Source organism: Sparus aurata, chromosome 17 (genome assembly GCF_900880675.1).
Source record: "Sparus aurata chromosome 17, fSpaAur1.1, whole genome shotgun sequence".
Taxonomy (NCBI): domain Eukaryota; kingdom Metazoa; phylum Chordata; class Actinopteri; order Spariformes; family Sparidae; genus Sparus; species Sparus aurata.
Window position 1 is genome coordinate 29635669 of NC_044203.1, and position 24659 is coordinate 29660327.

Consider the following 24659-nt stretch of genomic DNA (forward strand, 5'->3'; position numbering starts at 1 on the left):
TTGACCCATGTGGCCTTCATGTGGGTTGCTAGGTGAGCCCAGGTGTGAGTGGCTTCTCCCCTGCAGTTACTGGGAACTGAAGAAGACTCTTGGATGAGATGTGAAACATTTTCAAGAAACTGAAACAAGCCCAGTTGCCTACGATACATGACATCATCAATATGTTCTCATTTTGTTATCTGTCAAACAACAATAAGCTAATGTTTAATTAACTTGAGTGGGTGGCAAACAATTGTTGAGATTAATTTGTCCCCATACTCAAGAGAAGCACAAACATAAGTCCACAATCGCACACCTGACATGATGTCGCCATCTAGTGGCAAAACTCTACAAGTCAAACAAATGGACTGACAACAGGGACCTTTATTGTAAAATTCATCACATCACAATAAACATTTGCATCTTCAGTGTGGTTATTACTGGTCGGCTGTACAATATACTGCAGGTTAAAACTGAAATTTTGTGTAAAAAAAAAAAGTGAAAACAAAATAAAAATGTAAGAATTCAAACACAAATTCTACCCAAGACTATTTTGTTCACCAGGTTTTCTTAACACATTGAGCACACTCACGACTAAAAGCAAAGTAAAATCAAATTCTTTAAATGTACATGTAAGTTTTTCTTAAAATAACACTCCATTTTTCACAAGTAAAAAAAAAAACAGAAAGCTCTATAGACCCCTACAAATCGACATCAGTCTCAGCTGAATGAAACTACATAAACGTTAAAAAAGTTAAAAGAGGTGAAACCAATCGGAATTCATTTCTCAACTTGACTTTCACGTCAACAAGTTAAATTCTGTACACACTAAGGCACTTGTGGCAGCCACAATATTTTATACATAAAAGGCACATTACATTTCATCTCTGTACCTCATCTCTGTTAAAAAAGAAGCTTTCAACTTAAGTTTACCGTAATTGATGCAACATATATAAAAAAAAAATCAGCACAGCAGATTAGCAGTGTGACAAATATTTACAGTCTTGGAAAACAACAGGTCTGATTTTCCGATGGATGAAAGCTGCATTTATTGGACGGGTTTGCTCACGTCGCAGTTGGTTTCACACCACCAGGCTCTCCCGACTCACAGCTCCATTCTGCACCACAAGAGAAACAAACACTCTGATTGAGTAATTCAGACGACGTGCCTACATTACATTTTAAGTGGGCATTTACTGACATGAATGACAAAGAAAATCAGCAAATATGGATATTTAAGAGGCTGGAACCAACAGATGTTTTGACATTTTTGCACAATGACTAAAATGCTTATTGACTATCTAAAACCTCCCAATTTTCTTCAATCAACCAATCAATATATTGGTTAATGGTGGCTGCTCTATGTGAACTGTGTGAAGGGTGGGCGGTGGTGTTAATATGTAATGGAAGAGAACATGTAGAATAGGTGTGAACAGTAATACGGCAGTTGTATGTCAGCAGGCAGTGAGGTGACTTTTTAAGCCTACTAACGGGCAGTTTTGCTGTGACTCACCTTGCGGAGGTTACTTTTCTTTGAAGATGAGACACTTTCATTGTCACTGTACGGTGGAGGCAGAGGAGGTGGGTAGTCATCTCGGCGACCGGGGTATCCAGAGGGTGGCATCTGAGGGAGTGGTGGGGGCCCACGTGGCGCCCTCCCCCTATCTGAGCGGTCGCTCTCGCTGTCCAGTCGGTCCCGGCTGCGTGCCCTCTGCTGCTCGCCCATCTTCTTCCTCTCCATGGCTTCTCGCAGGAAGCTGTCATCGTAATCATCCCGCCCGCCCCTGGTGTCACCGCCGCCGCCGCCATACCGGCGATTTCTCTCCATATCCATCAGATCATCCCGGCTGTGGCTGCGTCTCCCTTGGAGGCCACTGGGGGTCCCTCTGCCTCCTCTCCGCCGATCTTCCGGGGAATAGTCGCGCCGCCTGCGGTCGTCATAGTCGCGGTCGTGGCCGCTGCGGGCGCTACTGCTCCAACCATCATCCGAGCTGAGAAGACAGAAAGCAACAAAATTAAACAGAGAGTTTAAACCTCATAACACATGCACCAAGTTCTTATTTGCCAATGATGCCACAAACACTGATAACTTTGGGTTTCTGAATATCTTCACCCTGGAAGATAAGGATTTAAGAAAAACTTGTGTATGTGTGCTCAGGGCCGAGATCCCTAACCAAATTGTTAGTTTAACCATTTTTTAATTTTTGTTTTAATTGAATTAAATTGCATGTAAGCTAACGTGTGAGGCAGGGATTTTCCTCCCAGAATTTACGGTAAACAAACATTGTAATGGGTCAATACAGTATAAAAGGGTAAAAGGTTTGTTTTTTATAATAAATATATAATTAAACTTTTTAAATAAACTTTATCGAAAACTAAAATAAAACCATGTTGTTCTAATACATGTTAATATTGTAATCGATGTTTAATGCTGAGGTTTGTTGAAATAGAAGGGGCCATAAATTAAATAACTATTTTAATGTAACCATGTGACATTTTCCGCATTTCCTCAATAATCAGTGAAATAACAATTAGTTATTTAGTTCATTATTAAGTGACACATTCATTTAACAAGTTGACAACACTTTTACTCAATGTGGAAAGAAAACAGCTTTCTGGAAATCAGATAAATTGGAAAGTGTCATCTCACAGAAAAGAGGTTAAACCACTAAAACCAACGGGACTACCATTATGTAGTCACATGTCGGCTTGGGGACCACATCAGGCTTATTTCCTACATGTGCATATGGTAATTTCCAGCTCCCACATACTGTATGAAGCATAACGTCAGCCTTGGCAACAACTCATCAACTCCAGTTATGCCTCATATAAACACACTACTATGATGTGTTAATATGATGTTATTTCCATATTATTTTCCTCTAATTCAACCTACACTTTTTACATTTTCTTTCTTCTCTTCTTTCCTTTCTGAATGATTCTGATGATATTTCAAGCTTGTGGCTGTGCAGCTTGTATAATATGGAAAGTTGGACATAGGATCACATCATTCTAACAAGCATGTTAGTTGAAAAATGGAGAAAATTGAACTTTCAGAGAAATTAATTTGAAGCTTTTTCTTTATCACCTGCTTCCTAAAATTATCAGTGTTTCCCCTGTATGCATCTTTTTTACGAGGGGAGCGCAACGATTAAAATGACAAGCACCGTGTGTCAATGTTAACAGTGAAGAAAGCAATGCTGAACACGGATTCGTGATTATAACCTGACGAGAGACATCTGTCAATTGAGGACAGCTGATAAATTATCTGGCAGATATTAATGATTATTTAGACAGGATTCATTAAAGATCCTCCAGTTTTAAGTCATCTTATCATTGAACATGTTGTTGAATTCAAGTAAATTAGCACTGTTTGATAATACAACACTGTGGTGATGAAAGGTAATTTTAGAGAAAAGGAGAGTTAAGAATCAATAACTGGAAGAGTGAATGACAGTTATTTAGTCACACCCAGGGGATGTAAACAGTCACATAGTGGGTGACGGGGGTCACACATCAACTGAAAGCTTGTTTGTCAAAACAGATGGTCGTGGGTGGTTCAGGTTATCTTCATGGACTGTATTTTCAGAAAGAAATTGTACAGTAGTTAAAAGGGAGAGACAAATAATTGTGCCATGAATCACACATATGATGTTTGTCATTTTAAAAGATCATTTTCAGGTCAAGAAAGACAGTTTAAGACACAGTTTGTTGTAACAAAAATGATTAAAAAGATATCTAGTTTTGTGTTAAATGGCTCATCACCAACATGGCCACCAACTCGGCACAGAAGAGTTAATAAAACAGATGAAATTCACAATAAATCTGGTCACATTGACAACTGCAGTGTAAAAGGAGAGTTCATCATCTCTGTGAGCTGCTAATATACAGGAGCAGCTCTACAATATTTAAATTACAGGGTTTTGGTGACTGTAAAACTAACTAACACTGTTGGATGTGTAGTCTTATGACAAACTCAAACTGAAAAACTATCTTTTAAATTGAAAAACATCGTGTGTAATTCATGGCACACTTCAATCTGGATAAAAAAAATGACTTCAGCTCTGCGGGGGGCAGGAGGGGCATCCTGGGAAAAAATTTGATTTGCCCCACCAGTATATCACTGTACAAGTACAACCAGCAGTGTTTGCTGTAGTTTTTCTTTATTGTGTTTATTTTCTGTCTGCAATACATCTAGTGTCTGCTTCAGGAATTGGTCTTGAGAAAACGTCATGTAATTGTCCATCCATAGCTGATTTTCACCCAGCATAGATTTATTGATCCCCGAGGGGAAATTAGGAATTGCAGACTGACAGAAACCTTCAGGCGTGTAACACCTATGCCATCGATGTCAATATGTTGGGCTTTTTGAGGTGGAATCAAAGGGAAACAAATCGCAGGTGGCTTTCATGGTATCATTATCACTCAGTTCTAATAAGGGTAGGGGAGCTCCCTGTATATTCGCATCAGTAACAACAGGCGATGTGCGTTAGGGAAAACCCAAATCTAGAGCAGAGACTCAACTAGAAAGAGGGCGTTGTCAATGATTTGCGGATATGTGTCAAATGAGAAAGGTGGAATTCATGAGCTAATGATTTTCAAAAATGAATTCAACCACAGTACACTTTACTCTGCAATGTACTTTCCAATGCTGCGATGCAATGCAAACAATGACTAACTGACGGCTTATCTGGAGTTTGAGGTTGATGCCAAAATCACACTGACAGTTTAGAGGCCACTTTAAGATAAACTATTACATATCTGCATCACAGAAGCAATATATATTATTAAGCATTAATTATGTAGCAATTTGTAGTCATTTACATGTATTAATAATATTGTTATTGGCCATATGCGAGCGGACTGTAACATGACCGTTTCTGTCTCTCTCAGTTGTGTCGATACAAACGTGTGGATGTTGCTTAACGCTATGGATTTCTTTGTGAAGGACTGTGACTTTATGAACGTTCTCAAGTGCCTCTCTCCTTTAACAGTGAACAAAAGAATGAACGTAAGTTTTAAAAGTGAAGTCTGCTAATAAACTGACAAGCGGCTTCCACCGCAGCACAACATGTTTCACAGATCCACTTAACCCTCTGGGGTCTGGGGTATAATTGGCCGTTTTTGACTATTTTTGATTTTACCATTATATTTCACCTTAAAAACAATTTACCTTGCCTTGTTTGGTGTCATTATTCTCAGCACAACCTCACGTGTGACTGTACAGTTATTTTTTCATTTTGACATACTGTATTAACACAATGGACCTAAAATCACAAAAAAACATAAAATCCGAGTAGGAAAAGGTTAGTTTTTTTACTGTGAAAACCACAAATATGCTCAACGAACCATTTTTATTACTTATAATGCAAATATAAATTGTTGTTTGCTAAATTTGTGCAAAAGTTTTTGAAATTTACAAAGTTACATGTAACTATTTACATTTAAATGCAGGCAAAGCCTCAGGCTCAGGTCTGCCTGAGCTCCTCCAGCTCAATGAAAAGCTGCACTGCCTGCTCCACATTCGGCACTCTACTTGTTGTTTTGACTCATTAAACAAAAAAACGACTCCACTACACACTAAACACACTACATAAGACACTAACTATGCACTGCAAACACGCTAAATGTCACAAATCTCCCAACTCTCAAAACTTGCGATCTCTGTCGCTGCTTCTGTGACTGGCACTGCTGCTTTCACTTTTCCGCGCCGTCCCTTCCAAATCTTCCCCCCTCCCTTAGCAACCAAATCACGTGGTTTGCCATGTAATTTTGTGATTGGCTGGTGTGGTGCCTTTTTCCACCAATAGGAAAGTGTTTTTTTTGCTTGCACTTCCTGCTTGTGGACACGTTCGTGAGGAAAGCCCGATCTCTTACCGTCTCTTCCTGCACCAAACGCGCAGCAAACGTGATGGCAACACTAGCGAAAAAGTGTGGTGTACATAATACATCGTAAATCTTGTTTTACATGGCCTATCAACACGATTTAAAAACTGGCATATAGTTTGAAGGTTGCTCTAACATATAGAGTCAGAACAGAGACTCACAGAGGCTCCGTCTCGCTGCTACGTCATCTTAAATTAGTCACGTGATTTTGATGCGCCGGCGCGTCAATCGACCTCAGAGGGTTAAAGCAGAATATGACAACCAAGTCAAGACGATATTTTTATTACTTTTATGAAAAACAGAACAACCACAATTGAATATTTAGATTAAAATGCAAGTTTGATTTTGTTTTCTAAAGAATACTTCAAGGAGACCATTAAATTCAGTAGCTAAGCCGAGCTGTTACAAACGGAGTATGTGTGGACGACAAGCTCAGTTCCTGTAGTCCTTCACAGGTAAATAATGGTTTTAAGGAGGTCTTGCTTAGACTTACCCTCTCCTGCCTCTGGGCTCATCTGGGCGCCGTTGTGGAGGGTAGTCATCTCGAGGGTAGCGGCGTCCAATGTCGTCAAGGTTGTCCATGGAGCGGGCACGCACACGATCCCCCATGTACCCTCCACCACGACGTGGGTAGTCATCGCGGCGGTGGCCTTGCTGGGAAACGCTGCTGATGGTGCTCATGGCTTCATCCCGGTCATAGACCGTGGCAAGAGCTGGCGGCTGGGAACGGCCGCCACGACCTCGGGGGTCCAAGCCATCATGCAAGGAACTGACTTCACTCATATTATCCACTGAGGGAGGGAAAATCAGAGAACAGATGGTAAAATGATATTGCACCTTGAGCTTTGACCCTCTTGCTCCTACATCCGTTGGGGCCTTGGCACAACATTAATGAATACAAAGAACATGGTGCTTTTTACTTAAGTGTTCTTCCATCTATCATTGTGATGCCTGTTATCTGTTAATAAGCTGTCGAATGTTTGTGCTCTCTCTGCTTTGTTTTTATCTTCCACTGTGCAGAGAATTGTGGGTCAGAATAGCCAGAAAAGCGTGTTGGCTTGCATACTGTAAAATGCCGCCAGATGTAGTAGGACATCCTGCTATTTCTGGCATTTCACATACTTTGTATTAGGACATACTAAATCTCTCTCTGGCATGCTGTATAGTTTGTAGGGATGTGAATCTTTGGGTGTCTCACGATTCGATTTGATTCCGATTCTTAGGGTCACGATTCGATTCAACCGATTCTCGATTCAAAAATTGATACAATGCATAGTGTGTTAAGGCAAATTATGGCCTTAACACACTATGAGGGGGTGTATCTATCTATGGTCACATTATGTTATATAAGAAATGAGAACTTCTCTCATGAAATGCGCAACAGCACCACTTTAATAGAGCAATCTGCTGCAGAATGAAAAATGCAAGCCCTTAAAAGAGTGTGTTTTGACACGATGAATATGGGTTTTGAAAAAGTTGCTGTCTCTCTGCTTGGAAGGAAGGTGCTGGCTACACTGTGTGTGGATGTTATGACCTGCACCTTCCTTTTGTGCACTTCTGTTTGACATTGTGCCTGCAGTGCATGGCTGCCCTTGTTTGCATAGTTAATAGCCGCTTATATACTGGGCAGCAAGCCGCCAATTTGACCATCCTTTTTGCGGCTCGGTCCGCGGATTTAGACAGAAGGCGGTAAATTGGGGGGTCTGTCCTGGTCCGCCAATTTGCCACCTCGGAGGGTACACTTTTATCCAACTCCATATGCCGGAAATTGCATGAGCTGGGCGGAGGTGTGGATGACCTGCACTGTTGTGCGCCCCACAGCCGGGGAGTTTTAAAACCAGGAAACAGCTGATCACAGCAGTCAGTGCATCACTTCATCCGCGGACGTCAAGATGAGCAACTGGACCACTGCTGAGATCCAGGAGATGCAGCCAGCGTCTCCTCGGTCTCTGAAGCTGTCTTCGCTGTTCGCTTGTTGTTGTAGCGGCAAGCTAGGAACGGTCGCTACTTTAAAATTAAAAGCCCCCCGCTAAGAACCCAGTTCTAAACTCCAATAGGGTGCAATGTAAAGCTCTTATTTTGAAGACAAATTTGTTGTCTTTCTGACAGAGAATGCAACGTACTTTACTTTCATCCTCCAGTCAGTCGCCTCACCTCAGCATCATCCACACGTCTTGAAAATGACTTGTAGAGATTTTAGAAAAGTTGTTTTTTTCGAATTCAAGGCTCCCTTCAGGCGCGCACATGTTTGCAGCGGCAGTTCACTGATAATCTCTTGTACACGTCCATGTCCCTTCCATGTCTCCCACCCCCCCTCGCAGAAAAGCAACAAGTTTGCAGGTATGTAAAATTGCCTAAATAAAAGCTTAGGCTTAGGCTTCACAGTAGAGTTGTGCCGCATCTTTTTTTTTTTTTTTCCCCAAGCTTGCTGCAACACTGTGTACGGAAGCCCGTGGGGGCACACAAAGAGACGGGGGAACGTTAATAAAAAATTGATTTTTGAAGTTTATGAATCGATTCAGAATTGGGTATGATTAGAATCACGATTCTTATGTGAATTGATTTTTTTTCCCCACCCCTAATAGTTTGGTAGTATAGTTTTTAGAACACAGGATGTGTGTGGGTGAGTGGGAGTAAGTGAGAGTTGAGTAAATTAAGCACCAGATGGGCGACAGGATTAACATTACAGGGGAATTGGAAATGAAACATTCACACATGCACATCGTTCTGGAAGGTATTTTAACCATCAGGGATTTACAGGAAATGGACTGTAATAAGCATAGACAGTCTGCAGGACAGAGGCAAAAGCCTCCTCAGGGGGGCAGAAGAGCTGAGCACTGAGCTGATAAGAAAAAAAAAAAAGAAAAAGGAAAGGGAACGCTGCCTATCACTCAGAGATCCACTTTGAATATACAGGAAGACCCACCAGTTCACTGACATACAGGAAATAGTTGGGGCCGCGATTATCTCCGGGGCTGTGGAGAAGAAACACCCACATAGGCAGTAGAAACTTCGTTGGCTTCCTCTAACTCTTAACATCTTGTTCTAGAAGTTGGTTTATTCCCTCCCACAGTAGTCTGGGGGACGGTTAGCACATTACTGTGACCACAATAGCAGGAAGTGATCAGTCACTCACAGCGGTTATAGTTGGCAGGTCTGGATGGGTCCAGATTTGAAAGCTCCTTCTCCATGTAGTAAATGGCGCGTGTGGCGTTCCCGTCAGGGTCCACCTGGATGCGATATCCACTGCGAGCTGGTGAGGAGTAGAAATGAGGTCAGATTTCAGCTTCCTCTTACACTGAATCGATGCAGTACAAGGAGTACTGAAAGAAGTCTTACATTTAGTTACTACTGCTCTGATCCCAACCTACCAATTCTGACAGACTTTATATCCTGAAATGTTATTTTAAAATCAGGCGTAGCTACTAAATCTGAATTACTTTTTATTTCATGAGCTACTAAGTAAAAATGATTTATTCGACTGTGTGGTTTAGGACGATTTTTAAAAATGAAAATTGATTTTCTCTTTAACTTGCTCCGCCGCCGCCGCTCCCCAACAAACACAACAACATGGCAGCAAGCAAAGAGTTCATTCCTAAAAATGTCTCGTCAGTAGTTTGGTTATGTAGCGTCAGATCTCAAACAAACCACGGTTTCGCTGCAAAGTTTGTTTAAAGGCTGTTGTAATTTAAGGCAGCGGACCGACCCATTTTTTTCATTATCTCATCATATTGTAATATTTATACTTATGTCATAGGCTACTTAGGGAATTTCATTTTTTATTCTCTGGTTATAATGCCATAACACAGTCATCATGAACTCCCCTGCATGAGCTTGGAATGAAGATTCATCTAATATTGTAAAGAAATACTATTTTTATTATTTGTTTCAAGAGAGGAGTTATCTAAGTCAGAGTCCTGCACAGGTGAAAAATAATGTACTGTGTCGGACACAGATGTAGATCGGGTCGGACGCCTGGAGAGACGGGTCGGGTTTTACGATTGCCATTTTCAAGGCGTCACTTATCATCGGTCATTATTAGCGACACAAATGAATAGCATTTATATTTCATATGAGCTCATTCATGCGTGCTAGCACCCTCCCAGAACTCCCTTTCCCCACGCTGGCTTACTTTCACTTTTAAAAATTGCGTCCGTCCAATTTTCCTTCTGGCGTCGGTATCAATTTATAGCGGGTCGGCTCGGGTACGGAATGTAATTTGTTCTACTGTCAGAAAACGGGTTGGATGCGGTGACCCGTACAGGACTCTGCTCTAAGTAACCATTTTAATCCTCTAGCTAATTATCAAGCTAAATATCCAACATGCTAGTTAACGTCAAAGACTGTGGTGGAAGACGACGGTAAAATATTTCCTTTCTCTAACACTGGATTTATTTATGCCTGAATTTTTAAGGTGTGGCGGCTTTTATTTTGCCGTGGCAGTGCACCACAGTCTATTACATGTAGCGGAAACCCTGAAAGCATTTAAATAAATGCAATGCTTTTAATAATTTCATTGTCATTTGCACTTTGTTTTTGAGAAGGAAAAAAAAAGAAATGCAGGCCGTGGCCCACTGATGACCCACTGAAGGGGGGTCATTTACAATGAAAAAATAAACATTTTTATTTTTATCATAACATTTCTATGATAAAATGTTTACTTTATTTCTGGTTATGAAGAATACTAATTTGACCTTTAAACAAGGTTGTGGCAAATACAAATACCACGACATAAAAACAGCTCCTGACATCATAATCATAGAATCACTTTCAGACTGTACGTGCCGGGGTTAGTGATAGAACGATTAATGTGGCAGATATTTATCATTTTTCAAATCTGGTGTATCTGTGTTTTTTGTGTCTGATTGCTCATAAAATAAATTAATTCAAAAAGCTGCTACTTCGGCTTTGATGCAGCATCCTCCCTCTTGAGTCACCACTCTGTCCCCACCAGCTACACGCTCTGAATGGTTACAAGTCACAAGTAACATCTTCTTAGTACTTAATAATCTGAATCTGCAATGTAACTAGTAACTAAAGTTATCAAGTGAATGTAGTGCAGCAGAAAGAAGAAGTAGCAGAAAATGGAAGTACTCAACAAAGGTACCTAAAATTGTAAATAAGTATGGTACTTGAGTAAATTCTAGTTGGTAACATTTCATCCAGGGTTATTCTAAATTTTGACATTTAAAGATTTTTCATTTACTTTGTAAATGTATTTCAGTTGTAAGTATTGGTTATCAGTGTCCTTCATCAAAAATTATCGGTATTGGCCCTGAAATAATTATATCGGTCAATCTCTAGCCAGAATATTCTTATCACAGGGACAATTAAAATTAAAAAAACATTAATATGAATTAGCACAGAAGTATAATTCAAAAAAGTCCTGAGCAAACTTTTAATCAAAGGATACATGGTGCCATGTGGGCAAATAGATCCAAGGGGGAATCAAAATAACTAGTTGGGCTCAAATGACATTTAAACAGTCACTTTACAAATAATTTGTTTTCAAAGTCACGTATGGCAACATTTTGTAATTTTTTACCCTGAAATAACAGCTTCAAAATTATTTTGATGCCACCGTACCTTGTAAAAGGGTGAATGGTGTCTCTGTCTCGGCCACTCCTCGCCCCATTTCTTGTTTCTGCGGTATGTAACTTCAGTTTTTAGCCTCCTCCGCCTCTCCTTTTAATCAGGCTTCTTTCTACTGACCACGCCTCCCTCCCCCCGGGAACATCTCTCTCTTCCGTCTTCCCCCCTGACTCACATATTGACGGATCTGGATCATCAGACCCTGGGCTCACATAGATCATTGCCGTCATCTGTTTTACCATGTCCTTACATCTGTACTTCTGTAAAATTTAAATCTTTTTACATTCTGATGGGTTTTTTGTATTTTGTGCTAATAATCTTGTGTGGCATTTCCTTTTCCCGGTCATCACGGTGGAGTGGAGGCCTTGACTCGCTTAGTCGTCCTCCTCGATCCAAACGCTTTATATATATTTATATAAATCACTTGTATCAGACATTCTATCAATTACATTTGTAAACAGGGATTTTGTTGTTCTTCCTGAGGTTTCCTTCTATCTTTTTCTTTTCTCCCTGTGAAAAGTTTTTGGGTTTTTTTGTTTGTAGTTTGTACTCACTCGAATCGAGTGTCTAAGGCCAAAGGGTGTCATTCACTGTACAGACTGTAAAGCTCACTGAGACAACGTGATTGTGATTTTGGGCTGTATTAATAAAATGTATTTGATTTGATTCAGTCAGAGGGTAGGATCACAGCGTTACATACGTGTTTTATGAGTTGTGGTAAGCACCTACGTTACGTCTGACAAATTGTTTTGTTTTTGCATTTACTGTTGGGGGGGGTCCCAAATCGCACAAAATGCCAATTTCTACATACTGATGCTTTAATCGGAGGCCCAAGTATTGTAAATTCCCTGACAAAAGCAGACAAGTCTAACAATGAGTTGCAACTCTTGTGTGAAACAGCACTGGAAAGACCTAAAATTATCTTTGTACCAGAGCTGTGCAATTAGCTGCCAACTATTAAATTAAACACCAACTGTTTTTTTTGGTTAGAGAAAACAAAAGCGTGAATGTTTGTTTTTTTTCACTCCCCTAAAACAGTGACTTAACCATCTATGGATTATGGACAAGACAAGACAAAACAACGGCAACTGATTAATCAAGAAATAATCAAGAGATAATCTAAAAATGAAGATAGTCGTATTATGTTGCATCGCTGCTTTGTATCATGTGACGTGTGAAAATTTCCCTAAATGGAACGCCAGATTGCCAGTTCAGGACATAAATATACAACTGCCATTTACTCACTGTGGTCTCCTCCTACGTCTTGGTCATGCAGCAGAGGCACCTGTGAGCCCTGTCCCACTGTGAGAACACAACAAGACAAGTTCAAACAAGGTTTCATCAAAGCTAAAAAAAAAATTTGATGCGAGATTGATGTCATCATGAAACTCATATTGTCAGTTAACTGACTTATACCGATAATTGCCACCGAGGGATTCTGAGAACTGCAAAAGAAATGACTCGGCAGCTGCCATCCAATCAGAAATAAGAATGAGTGTCACCTGAGCTGGCACCGTCGTAATCTCGACCGTAACCATTGTGGGGTGGCATGCCTCCGGCTCCGTTGGGTAGAGGAAGCAGCGGCATAGCGGGCTGGTTCATCAGCGGGCCACCGTATGCTGGCTGAGCATACATACTGGGAGCATAGACTGTGGGGGCATAATGATTGCCCATACCTTTCTTCACTGCTTTTCCTGCCTCGTACACTGCAGAATAATAAAATGGAAAAAGAAGAGATGATCATGTGGAACAGAAAACATCCCATGTGTCTTCAGTAAAGACTGATATCACCGTCATGTGAAGTTGTATAGTTAATTGTTAATACAGCAGTTCAACTATTTTGATAAAAGATTAACTGGTTTGAGTATCATTCTTTTTTTTTAAAAGTCAAAAGTCTCTTATTCCAGCTTCTTACAGATTGTAGAAAGGAATAAAAGTATCTATTTTTCTTAAAAAACATGATTGTAATTGTAAATTAGTAACTTCAAATTGATTGTTGGGTGCAAAATGATTGTTTTTTTTTATCTCTATGGAAGATTCTCGATGGTTGGTTCCAGCTTCTAAAAAGATTTTTCAGCCAACGGTTTAACCCTGTTGGAATAATGTGCTATCTATGTTTGGTCAGCAAACAGCGGTCTTGGTAGTTGGTAGTTTTTGGGGGGGAAAAATGCAAGAGTGTCTGAGTTCTACGGTACCAACCCAATCTGAGCTAGCCAGCATTAGCAAGGTTAATGTTAGCTAACATTAGCAGCCAGTGTACAGGCTGGCAGCTAATACAATGGTTGGGGGATGTAAACTGAATATCTTTGGGTTATGGACAAAACAAGACATCAGAGGATCTTATTACATTTCTACATTTACATTTTAGCGCATTTATCAGACGCTTTTGTCCAATGTGACTTACAGTAATTCATACATACATTCATACACTGATGGTGGTGGCTGCCATGCAGGGTGCCAACCAGCACATCAGGAGCAGTTTGGGGCTCTGTATCTTTCCCAAGGACACTTTGACAAGCAGACTAGGGGAATCGAACCAGCGACCTACCCCTGAGCCCCAGCCACTCTCCTTATCTTTGGTCTAGCTTTGGGAAACACCGACATTTACCACTATTTTCTGACATTTTATAAACCACGCAGCTAATCAAATAGAATGGCACTCAGATGGAATATATGCCAACGCCAGGGCCCAACCGTCCCCGTTAATCCAATATCAAACTTGAGACCTGTATATACCTCCAATTTAAACCATCTATAACCGCCTATCCACAATCTGAGCTCCCCAGATCTCGGATTCACATCATATTGTACCCACTGATAGATACCATCCACCTAGTCACCTGATTTTTTTTAATCAAATTCCATGAAATGCTCCCTGGAATTAATGGAAATGTTGAAAAAACAATTTTTCTCAAGAAAAAGATCCAAAACAACATTTGGGTCTGTCCCTTTTATCTGGAACCACACCAAAAATGAATGGGGTCTATTCTGACGTGAGACACATCCTCCATCTGAGTTTGGTGGAAACTTGTTTAGTAGTTTTTGTGTAATTCTGTTGACAAACCAACCAGACATGGGTACAAATCAAAATCTCCTTGGGGGGGTAATGAAAATAATCCTTGAATAGGTAGCTACAACTAGGAGCTGATTATCTTAGCTTACATTGCACCGGACCAACAAACAGCCCCCCTACAACCAAAATGTGTTTGTACAGATTATACAAACAAATAAATTGGTTAATTAGTGATCTTTACAAGTGCTGCCAGGCGTTTTGGTTGCCTCTGGACAGATCCATGCCGTTTCCCCCTGCTTCCTGATTTTACGGCTTAACAAAGCTAAGCTAATCAGCTGTTGGTAGGAGCTTCTGTTTTATAAATCTTCTCATCTAACTCTTTGCAAGAAAGCAAATAAACATATTTCCTAAAATGTCCTTAAACTGTTAGCTTGTTTCAGAGTGAATCTGTTTATTTTTTGCTGATGAAACTGGTGACTCAAATTGTGCTTCATCAGCCTTGGGGTGAGCTTGACTGTACATGCTCTATGTTCCCCTTTACCCAATGTGTGAGTTCATTTCAGAGCTGAAGAAAGCTGAGAAAAGTGGGTTAGTTCACACCTTTTATTGCTATTTATGTTTACCTTTCATACAGGGCCCCACACACACATAACTGGAGTACATAAATTATATGCGCAAGTGCAGGAAGTCTCACTTCCTTTATTGTTACACTCGAGCTTGAAGTAGTTGTTGATATTTTTACAACTTGTGCCCGGATGAAATCTGAGCTTTGGTACCAACAGCAACACAATACTTAAACTTGATTCTTCAGGAGAGAGTTTTTACGAAGGGTGTGTTTGATTTATGTTGGGAGACCGCCAGAACTTAATCTGATCAACACAGGTGTGTGTCCACACTGTTGAATGACAATGACACTGCACGCACCATTTAATGCTATTTAATACCCAGCCTTCGGTGAAGCACAGTGAAATAAAGACTTTAAGTGCAAATTCTAATCTGGTACTTACATGCTCGTGGACAGCAGCAGCGGTCTGGACAGCAGGGGCAGCTGATGTAACAGCAGCAGGTGTGTGGACAGCACTGGCACCAGCAGATCCCAATAAGAAGCAGCAACAGCAGGAAGCCCAGAACCACCAGAACAACCAGGAGCCAGTCTGTGTGGGTTAGCAGGGGGGTACATCAGATACATTAATATTAAAGATTTACATCCACAGTCCACAAGACTTGATTTTGCTCCTTTAAGAAGGTCCAATTTGTAAGAATTCACAACTCGTCAAATACCAGCTTTTTAAAAATGTTCTAACAAATTGGACCTTTAACAACATAAGTCAAGAAAATATGACACAGCTCTTATTTACACAACAGGGCAACTTAGACATCAAAGTCAAGTTATTTTGCTGCACTGAACTACACATTATGTAGTTATTGTCTTTCTTATATTTCTTATTATAACGATAGAAATTCACTCCGAAAATCTCTGGGGAGCGATACGTAAAAGGTCAACAGCAGAACAGTCAAACAGAAAGTAGCCGTTTGAAGCTTGACAGAGTTAGACTACACTTCAAGAGCCCGATGGGGACTTTATTGAAACGATAATGTAATCTTGAACATTAAAATATAAGTCCACAATAGCATTATAATTTGTCACTTATGTATGTGATATTTGAGTCAAAATTAATTATTATTTTTGTTTGTTTGTAGTTAGCACCTGAATATTGAACCTTGAATACTGTCCACTCTAAAGCAAATTAAGTCCATGTAAATTAAAAGTAAAGCAGCTTTTCAATTATTTTTCATTTATGTGATATAATCGTGGAACTAGGGATGCTAATGATTAATCAATAATGGATAAATTGGTGGCAACTACCAAGACCGCTGTTCGCTGACCAAACAGATACCACATTATTCCATCAGGGTTAAACTGTTGGCTGAAAAACCTTGTTAGAAGTTGGGACCAACCATGGAGATTCTTACAAAGAGATAAAAAACAATCATTTTGGACACAATAATCACTTTAAAGTTATTAATTTACGATTACAACAATGATTTTTAAGAAAAATAGATACTTTTATTCCTTTCTGCAATCACTAAGAAGCTGGATTAGCTTTTTGCTCCTAATGTCACCTACTCTGGTTTAGCATCAAATATAAATCATGTCAGGGTTTGAAACTGTTTTTCTAATGAAAAACACATCCAACATATTTCATATATGGCCGATGATTAACCCATAATCGATTAAAGCAGCCGACTATCAATTTAAGAAATTCCTACATAGAACCCATTCAAGTACGTGAAAATGATAATGCAAATTTAATTTACATACATATGTGGAAAATCATAATGCTCAAATTACCCTTTTAATAAACTTCCATGTGGGCTTCCATCCACCACCTTCTTATCATGCAAGCTATGTTTTTAAATCACTGGGTGACTCTCAGGTCTCATTTTTGTTGTTGCATGTTAACATCAACACAACATGTTTGCCACAGCTGTAATTTTCCGTCAAACCGGTAAAGCCGCTTTTTCCCTTGCACCCAGTTCATAATTTCATGCTGCAAGTCAGTTCAGGCAGCACAGACACAAAAGCAGCAAAGACAGGGGAGACACTGTTCAAATGAATCTACTTAAATGGAGACTGTATTAGCAGAGCAGAGTGTAAAAAACTTTATTTGGCATGCACACTGATAAGAAAATGTGCGCTGAATGTCCTTTTGTTGCAGCCAGGAAATTCCCACGTGGGACCTGAGCCATATAAGAGAAACAGCAGGAGATAAGGAGGGAGTGTAAAGTGGAGAAAGTTAAGGAGGTGAGCGCGCGTGTAAGACAAGCAGAACAGCTTGGTTTCACAGAAACTCATATGTTGGCCCACAACAGGATGCGTGTCTACTCCAGGGCCCTCTACTCAAGATGAGTAATAGGTGCGTATAATTGTGCACTTCGCAAGAAAGTTAATGTATGACTGAAGTCTTAAATGTTCAAATTGTCTGAAACCTTTTTAAACAGAAAACCAGCAGCCACTCCCATCTCATTTACCCCTCGTCCTACCTCATACACCTCTACTGTGCAACTAAAACAAAACTAAATCAAGAGGCTTGTACTACCTTCCAAAACCAGCAAGTCAATACCAGGCAGCAGGTCAGTAGTATTTGCTTTTCTCTCTGTGAAAGAAAGATAAAGCCACAATTACTTTAAAGTGGTATCGGTCTACTTTTACTGCCAACAACTAAAGACTTACTAAGAACTGGGCTGGAGGCAAGTATCTTCTGTACTGACTGTCATCTGCCCACACAATAGTTCATCAGCCACTTGCAAAATCTGTCAGGCCAAGTTTATCTAGAAGAGTTCCCTTTAATTATTTGAAAGCCGTGTGTTTACTGGCATGTAAGTGAGTGTGTGTGTGTGTTTGTGAATGGGAGGAGGAAAAGGAAGCATAGAGAAAAAAAAGGAAGAAGTGTGTCTACACGCATAACACGAGTGTGACCACATACGCCCACGAATATGAACGCAACTTACCGAGAACAATTAGCTCTGTGTAGTCTTCACCGTTCCCTGAAAGGTCCTGGGAAGAGACCACAGAACAGACATAGACGCCGCTGTCGCCCCATGCTGTCTGCGCGATATTCAGGTCTGCATCTGTGAAAAACAATAGATCTACATGTTTGATTTTTGTTTTGAAGTAGCTGCAGCATTATTAGCCACCATCATTACAATCTTATAGTTCTGGGTTTAGATAATCCGACATACGGTCAACACAACAGTCACAATTAAGCATTTTCAAAACTTTCAAGACAGTCCTTGTCCTAAAACAACAATTTTCCACATCCATTAATAAGAGGTTTGCTTTGGTAAATTCCTGAAAATTAAAGTTTGCCACATTCTTATATGTGAAAACTGAAAGTGTAACATCTGTGTCAAAGGCAAGGCTGATCTGTTCAAACAGTAGATCTGTGTTGAACGTGTTGAATGAAGGACACAAAGACTGTTACGATTACTGCACAGCATTGCACAGCTGAGTGTGTGCAGGTTGTGTTTAGAGGAAACTGTCAGGTGACAGGCAGTGGGAAATTTGGGCTGAAGTGACTGTAGGTTTGAAGCTCAGGCACAAATGATAGTGTGGAAAGTTATTTCTACTCCAGAACAGGCTGACTCAAACGAAGGTGAGCAGAGGTCTGGCATCATTTGATCTGAAAGATCAAAAGATAAAGAAGAATCCTGACCCCGACTCACTGTTGATGCAATATGTCAATTCCCTACAGTAAAGCATTTTTAATCACAGCCACATTTTGGTTTACTCATTATGCTCATGGGCCATTTATCCGTTCCAAAAAGACAGACTACTTTACTGTACACTAATTATAAGTTAACACCATTAGCCAGCAACTGCACACAGTTCAAATTGAGGCCATCTCTAAATTCAGAGCTCACTACAGACTCTGTTTCTCTCTCTTCTTTTTGTCTCTCCACATTTCCATTACAGTCACCATTACAGTTCATGAACACCTGGTAAAGGAGGTCACCTCCTCGGATCACTGCTGCTGCAGTCAGGTTGTTTGTGAAAATGAATCCATAAGTAAAAACCAAATCTCTGAGCTCTCCTTCCATCTACAAACTGCTCCAGAGCAGAATCCAGTCTAACTGTGTGTTTATTCCCCAGTAGCTCTTATCTCAGCCCATCTGGTACATATTGTGCATCTAACACTCATCCCTGTAGAATCGTGATATTATATGTTGTGTTGTAGTTTTCATTATCTCCACCAAGGAGATGAAACTTGAATGGAGGACAAGCCTCTTCCCAGAATAGACCTCATTAACTTTCTGTGTGGATCTGGATAAAAGGAAGTTTACAGGATTTTTCTTCTCCACTTTCTTAACATTGGAGATTTTCAACATTTTCATCAACATCTCTGGGAACAATGCATGGTTCTTGATGAAGAATCTATAATGCATTTAGGGGGTTGGTAACTATGAGTTAGTACAAAAGGGGACTGTTAGGCCTTGGTAGAGGTATGCACTCTACCGAGTGCCATTTAGATTTGAATATTGACTGTGTTACCTTGCTTCAGCTCTGTTTAAGACTTTGCAGATCTGCATTTGATGATGATGACGTTGATTTTCAAATGAAATGATGTAACCTCAGAATATACATTTTAAATACGCCAAATGCAGAGTGTTGTTGTTTCTCACGCATGATAGCAACACTTGCTCGCGCAGAGTCCAGTCATAAAGACACTGGTTTCAGCCTGTTTGTTCTCTGTTTATTAACTTCCTCTTATGTGCAACTAAACTGCAGCATTGAAGAAACATGTGAAAACGAAATCTTTTTTCAGTTTACTTTACATATGACTCATGTAGGCCTGCTAATTAGTCCTTCCAGTCCAACCTGGACATACTCATACCGACTCAGTTGAACAAAAGATCTACACTGAAACGAAAGTGATAACAAATCATGGGCCCTGCTACTTACCAGAAACGTCCCATAACGTCCCTCTGTGACGACTGACCACAAAAGCAGTGCTGTAACTCTGCTAACGAACACGGTGTTATCAAATCATACTTTATTTTACCCAGGATGGGAGCTTGTGCCCCCATTGCCCCCCTCCCCAACTAGGATTTATGCTGTGGTGTTGAATAACGGCAACAGTTTTTGCATAATATTATGATGTAATGACGCATTTAGCCTCTGAACTTTCAGATATCGAATATCATAACTTCATTATTTTATCCTCTAAGACATTTGTCTGCCGAATTTGAGAATAGAAAATTGTCTTGACAGTGACCTTTGACCTTTTGCCACGAAATTCCAGTTCAGTCCATCCTTCAGTCTAAGTGAACATTTGTTTGGTGATATGACGCGGTGTTCACAAGAATAGGACGGATGAATGGGCAGACAACCCGAAGACATAAAGCCTCCAGGCACAGCTGTCACGAGCAAGGAAGCTTATAAAATTTTAAAACTCATCACAGTTTCAATTAGAGCAAATGGTGATCTCCTTAAATATGTTGTTGTGTCCTGTTGACAGTAAAAACTCAAATGTATGAATTTACTACAATGTTACGACATGAAAAGGCAGCAAATTCTCACACAGCAGAAACTAAAATCATCAACTATTTGGCATTTTTGCATAAACAATGTAATAATAAAAACTTCTGCCTTATAATTTCTGTTGATCGCCTAATTTTGAAATTGGTACTTGCTTTTAATTCAGATGCAGAGTGTAATTTGAACGACTCACTGTTTAGGATGCTGATCTTGCGGCCCTGATATTCCTTCCCGAGGGTTACAGAATTGCTTTGCTTGGAGGCCACAATGCGCACCGTCCTCTGGCTGTCGGCGCACTCGATGTTGGGATCATAGTTGGGGTTATTCTGAGACAGGATGTTCTCAGCACTGCTGGGATTCAATGCAGCCTGGATGGGGTCCCGGCAGTATGATTTATACCTCCAGGTGACAACAGGAGGCTGACTGGCGGTCGTCTGGTATTGACAGGTGAGGGTGACGGGCTGGAAGAGGATGACTATGTACCTCTTTGTGGGGCACTGGACCGAGATGGCCATGGTGGTCTCTGGAAAGAAATTCCAAACACTGTTACTCACATTTTGTCATAATGGATATGATTGTTTATTAGTCTACGATACCCGCAGGGCGTGGCATATGACAAAGTATTTCCCCACAGCGAGTATCACTGAGACTGGTTGTGATGAGTCACCTCTCTGAGTTATCTGACCATTAGAGCCCCGTACGTGATGACAAATGTGCAAACTTTGGTGCACCGGCAGCAGAGGAATAATCAAAACCAGACTCTGGATATAAAGTCAGCCAGACATGTAACTGGAGGCGCTCACTTCTTAGCTGCAGTCACATTGTCTGGTGTGATGTTTTCCATCACCCAGCAACTTTTAATGTTGAAGGAAAAGGCCATAAAAGAACAAAAAACAAAGGGGAAAGAAAATCGCTTTAATATGGCTCCACATATTAATAGTATCACTTCGGGCTGGGCAATATGGAAAAAAAATCAAATCTAACATTATGTTACCAAATACCTGGATATCAAGATTGTGGCAATACCGTAGTGACCGCTGCTCTGGGCTGATTATTTTTGAAATTTTTCAGAAATACCTAAATATTTTACGACATTTTATTTATTTAAGTTCTTTGATTACATCAAACCGGTGATATCCAAAGTGTGGGCCGAGGCTCCGTGAAAGGCCTGGACGGAAACGAGTTGGGCTTCAAGAGGTTACATACAATAAGGTTTATTACATTTTGTAATCAAGCATAACATATGTATGATTAAATGTTCATATAACAAAAGTATTCAGAACTGATAAAACAGAGTTGTAAAAATCATATTTTATTCTTGATTATTCTGTCCTGTTTTTATCCGGTGTTATGTTGAAGTCTGTTGCCTAGTGATATGCGAGCACCTACTGACCTAAATCATGTGCTGGTACACCTAAATGATTATGGTTAGACGCACCAGTGCAACCAGTGCAAAAAAAGTCAGCCCGGAGTCCTGTTGGTTTTTACACAAGATATTAACATTTGTATAAAACAATCATCAGGAATGTGAATATAATGACTTAGAGGTTAAAGGTAAATTTTAAAACAGTGCACTCATTCTAGACAATCAAAGCTATTCTTAAGCTGTAAAATATCCTGGCTCTGTAACATATCAGTGTCAGGAGCGTCTGATAACCACATTTAATGGATCATTACAAAAACTGTGTGTATATCAGCAGATATCCGAATGTTTTACTTCATAATATTGTTAGTGGCATCAATCTGATACATCAAGTATCGTTCAGGCTCTAGATGTTAGTCATACATAAAAATGTGATACTGTCAAAACCAAACACTGGAAATGTAAACCAGAGTGATACATTTTGTTTTAGAAAGGTGATCACTTGCACATCTCATATTCAGTTTACAGGGTTTGTTTTCTGCCATAAACAAGTTGACTTATGTCAAAGAAAAGCTTGTAAATCAAAGAAACGGTTTGTTATTTTGGTTATAGTTTGATGTTACATGTTTTAGATGGCTGGTTTGAAACTTCGGAAGATTTATTTTACTAAATCATAATGGCTATGATTTTGCTGGATGTTGTCTGAACTGTGATTTGTGAAATTGATATTCCCTTCCTAGTTTCCTATCTACGGAAGAGGATAAGAGGATTAATTCTGATTTTTTTTCTCAGAATTCTGACTTTAAAGTCAGAACTAAACATAAATTCACATGTGCAGAATTCTGACTTTTTTCTCAGAATTCTGACTTTTTTCTCAGAATTCTGACTTTTTTTCAGAATTCTGACTTTAAATTCAGAACTAAAAATACAATTCACCCTAATCCTCTTCCGTACCTATCTGACTGTTTTCTTCTGAAATATATCTACATGAACAACACAACACCCATGTGTGTGGTTTCAACATGGCACATTCAGCATTAACATTTCCTGACGACTAGACAAGTCGCAGGTGTTGTTTCCCATCAGAGGATATTGTGCAGAAATATGTCACCTTTTCTTAACGTGGTCGTGTAATCACCCATTTGTTTATGTGGGTTTAGTTGGAAAACATTATTTTGTGCCATAAAAAATCTATGTAAATTCAATAAAGTACACAGTTATTAGCAGTTCTATTGCAGGTGAACGTCCATGGTGTAGCTATCGACCAGAACAAGCTATGTTCGTTGTTATAACAGGTTGTTAAATGGTTCAAAAATGGGTTTGATAACAAAAGGAAAGATAAAATAATCCACCATATGAGCATAAACAGCACCAGAACTGTTACCACAACAAAAATGTGTCAAAACTGAGAAAGCCCATAAAGCAGCATTTATCGGCGCACTTTTCACGGAAGAGGGCCCCCACCCTATTCTGTCGCCAGAGAGAAAAACAGGCCAACTTACCTGTTGCCATTAAGGCGGCGATGATAAACGTCCAGAACATGTTTGGTCCTGTTTCTTTTGTGTTTCAATCGACTTAGCTTGTTGTTATTTCCTCAAATACATACAAAAAGAAAAAGAAAAACTTCAGGTTGTGCATAATACCGAGCTAAGACTACACCTTCTACTCAGCCAGGTAGCTCCAACTCCATTTTGTGTCCTGGTATGTCTTAGACTGGTGGAGGGGGTGTACCTGAACGCCCCACGTCAGCCGCGCAGCCAACAGGTGAGCGTTCAAGAAGCAGGTTGCGAAACACGGGGGTGTGGGTTGTTTCGAGTTGTTGTTTTTTTAATCGATGGATTGTATTTACACCAAAGACCTGCAGGTGAGAGCAGAACAGGTGGATGAAATACGAACACGTCTTGTTGTCGGTATGTTTGTCTACAAAGATGGAAATTTGACCAAGACTGTATTTAGTTTACCCACCTGCTAGTTGGTTCGGTCCAGCCACTGCCTGATAACGCTATCAAACCAGTGTTTGTTCAACCTGTTGCTCAGCGTGTGTGTGTATGAGTGTATACGTGTGTGTGTGTGTGTGTGTGTGTTTGTGTATGTGTGTGTGTGTGTGTGTGTGTGTGTGTGTGTACGTGTGCGCGCGCGTGCGTGTGTCGCGGGTAACCAAGTAGGCCATTTCCTGTGGGATATGTGGCAGTCATCGTGCCAACATTAACCCGGATACTGTACGTAAGTACAATTTTTTGAGCACGTATATTTCCATATATAAAAATGTAGATAATATAAATGGAGAAAGATGATAACATAATAAGATTCAGAGTAAACAATATAAAGTACCAAAGATATATAAACTTGCATGCTAAAATATCTCAGTAACTGTATTAATACTGGTGAGTTGGTTAGCTTGTAGTTCAGATATTTTTTTTCATTTGTGCACTTTTGAATAGTTTTTTTTGTTAAATGCCTGACAGAAGGTTAGTTTTTTGAAAATGCAATATATTGCAGACATATTACTACCCTCCTTTTAAAGAATAATATCAAGTTACTGTCTGTGTAGAGTAATATATAACTTGTTACACTACCTTTTTATTACTTTCCATAGAATAACCAAATAACCTCTATTGAACAATTAAATAGACCAAATCTTTTAAAGTAAAGGAATGGCCCTGGACTAAGGGTTGAGCAGGCAGACAAAAAATCAAAGTCTGATATATTATGAGATAGGAATAAATATTTTTAGATGAAGGCTTAGTCAAAAGAAGCACAATAGACCAACACCTTTTATAATGTAG

At 39.9% G+C, this 24659-nt stretch overlaps 1 protein-coding gene across 2 annotated transcripts; it reads right to left on the reverse strand.

Annotated features, from left to right (window-relative positions):
• Positions 1–343: 343 nt before the first annotated feature.
• Positions 344–23585, reverse strand: lsr (lipolysis stimulated lipoprotein receptor). 2 transcript variants are annotated; one of them, XM_030395217.1, is made up of 11 exons: positions 23376–23585; positions 20704–21033; positions 17984–18103; positions 17572–17628; positions 15478–15624; positions 12960–13163; positions 12703–12759; positions 9002–9118; positions 6359–6656; positions 1493–1970; positions 344–1097 (listed from the first exon to the last, which is right to left on the reverse strand). In XM_030395217.1, exons 1-11 carry the CDS (start codon positions 23413–23415, stop codon positions 1062–1064), a joined length of 1884 nt encoding a protein of 627 aa, XP_030251077.1. In that variant the 5' UTR covers positions 23416–23585; the 3' UTR covers positions 344–1061. The 2 variants fall into 2 exon arrangements, with proteins under 2 accessions (XP_030251077.1, XP_030251078.1); XM_030395218.1 differs by lacking the exon at positions 17572–17628.
• Between the last annotated feature and the right edge of the window lie 1074 nt (positions 23586–24659).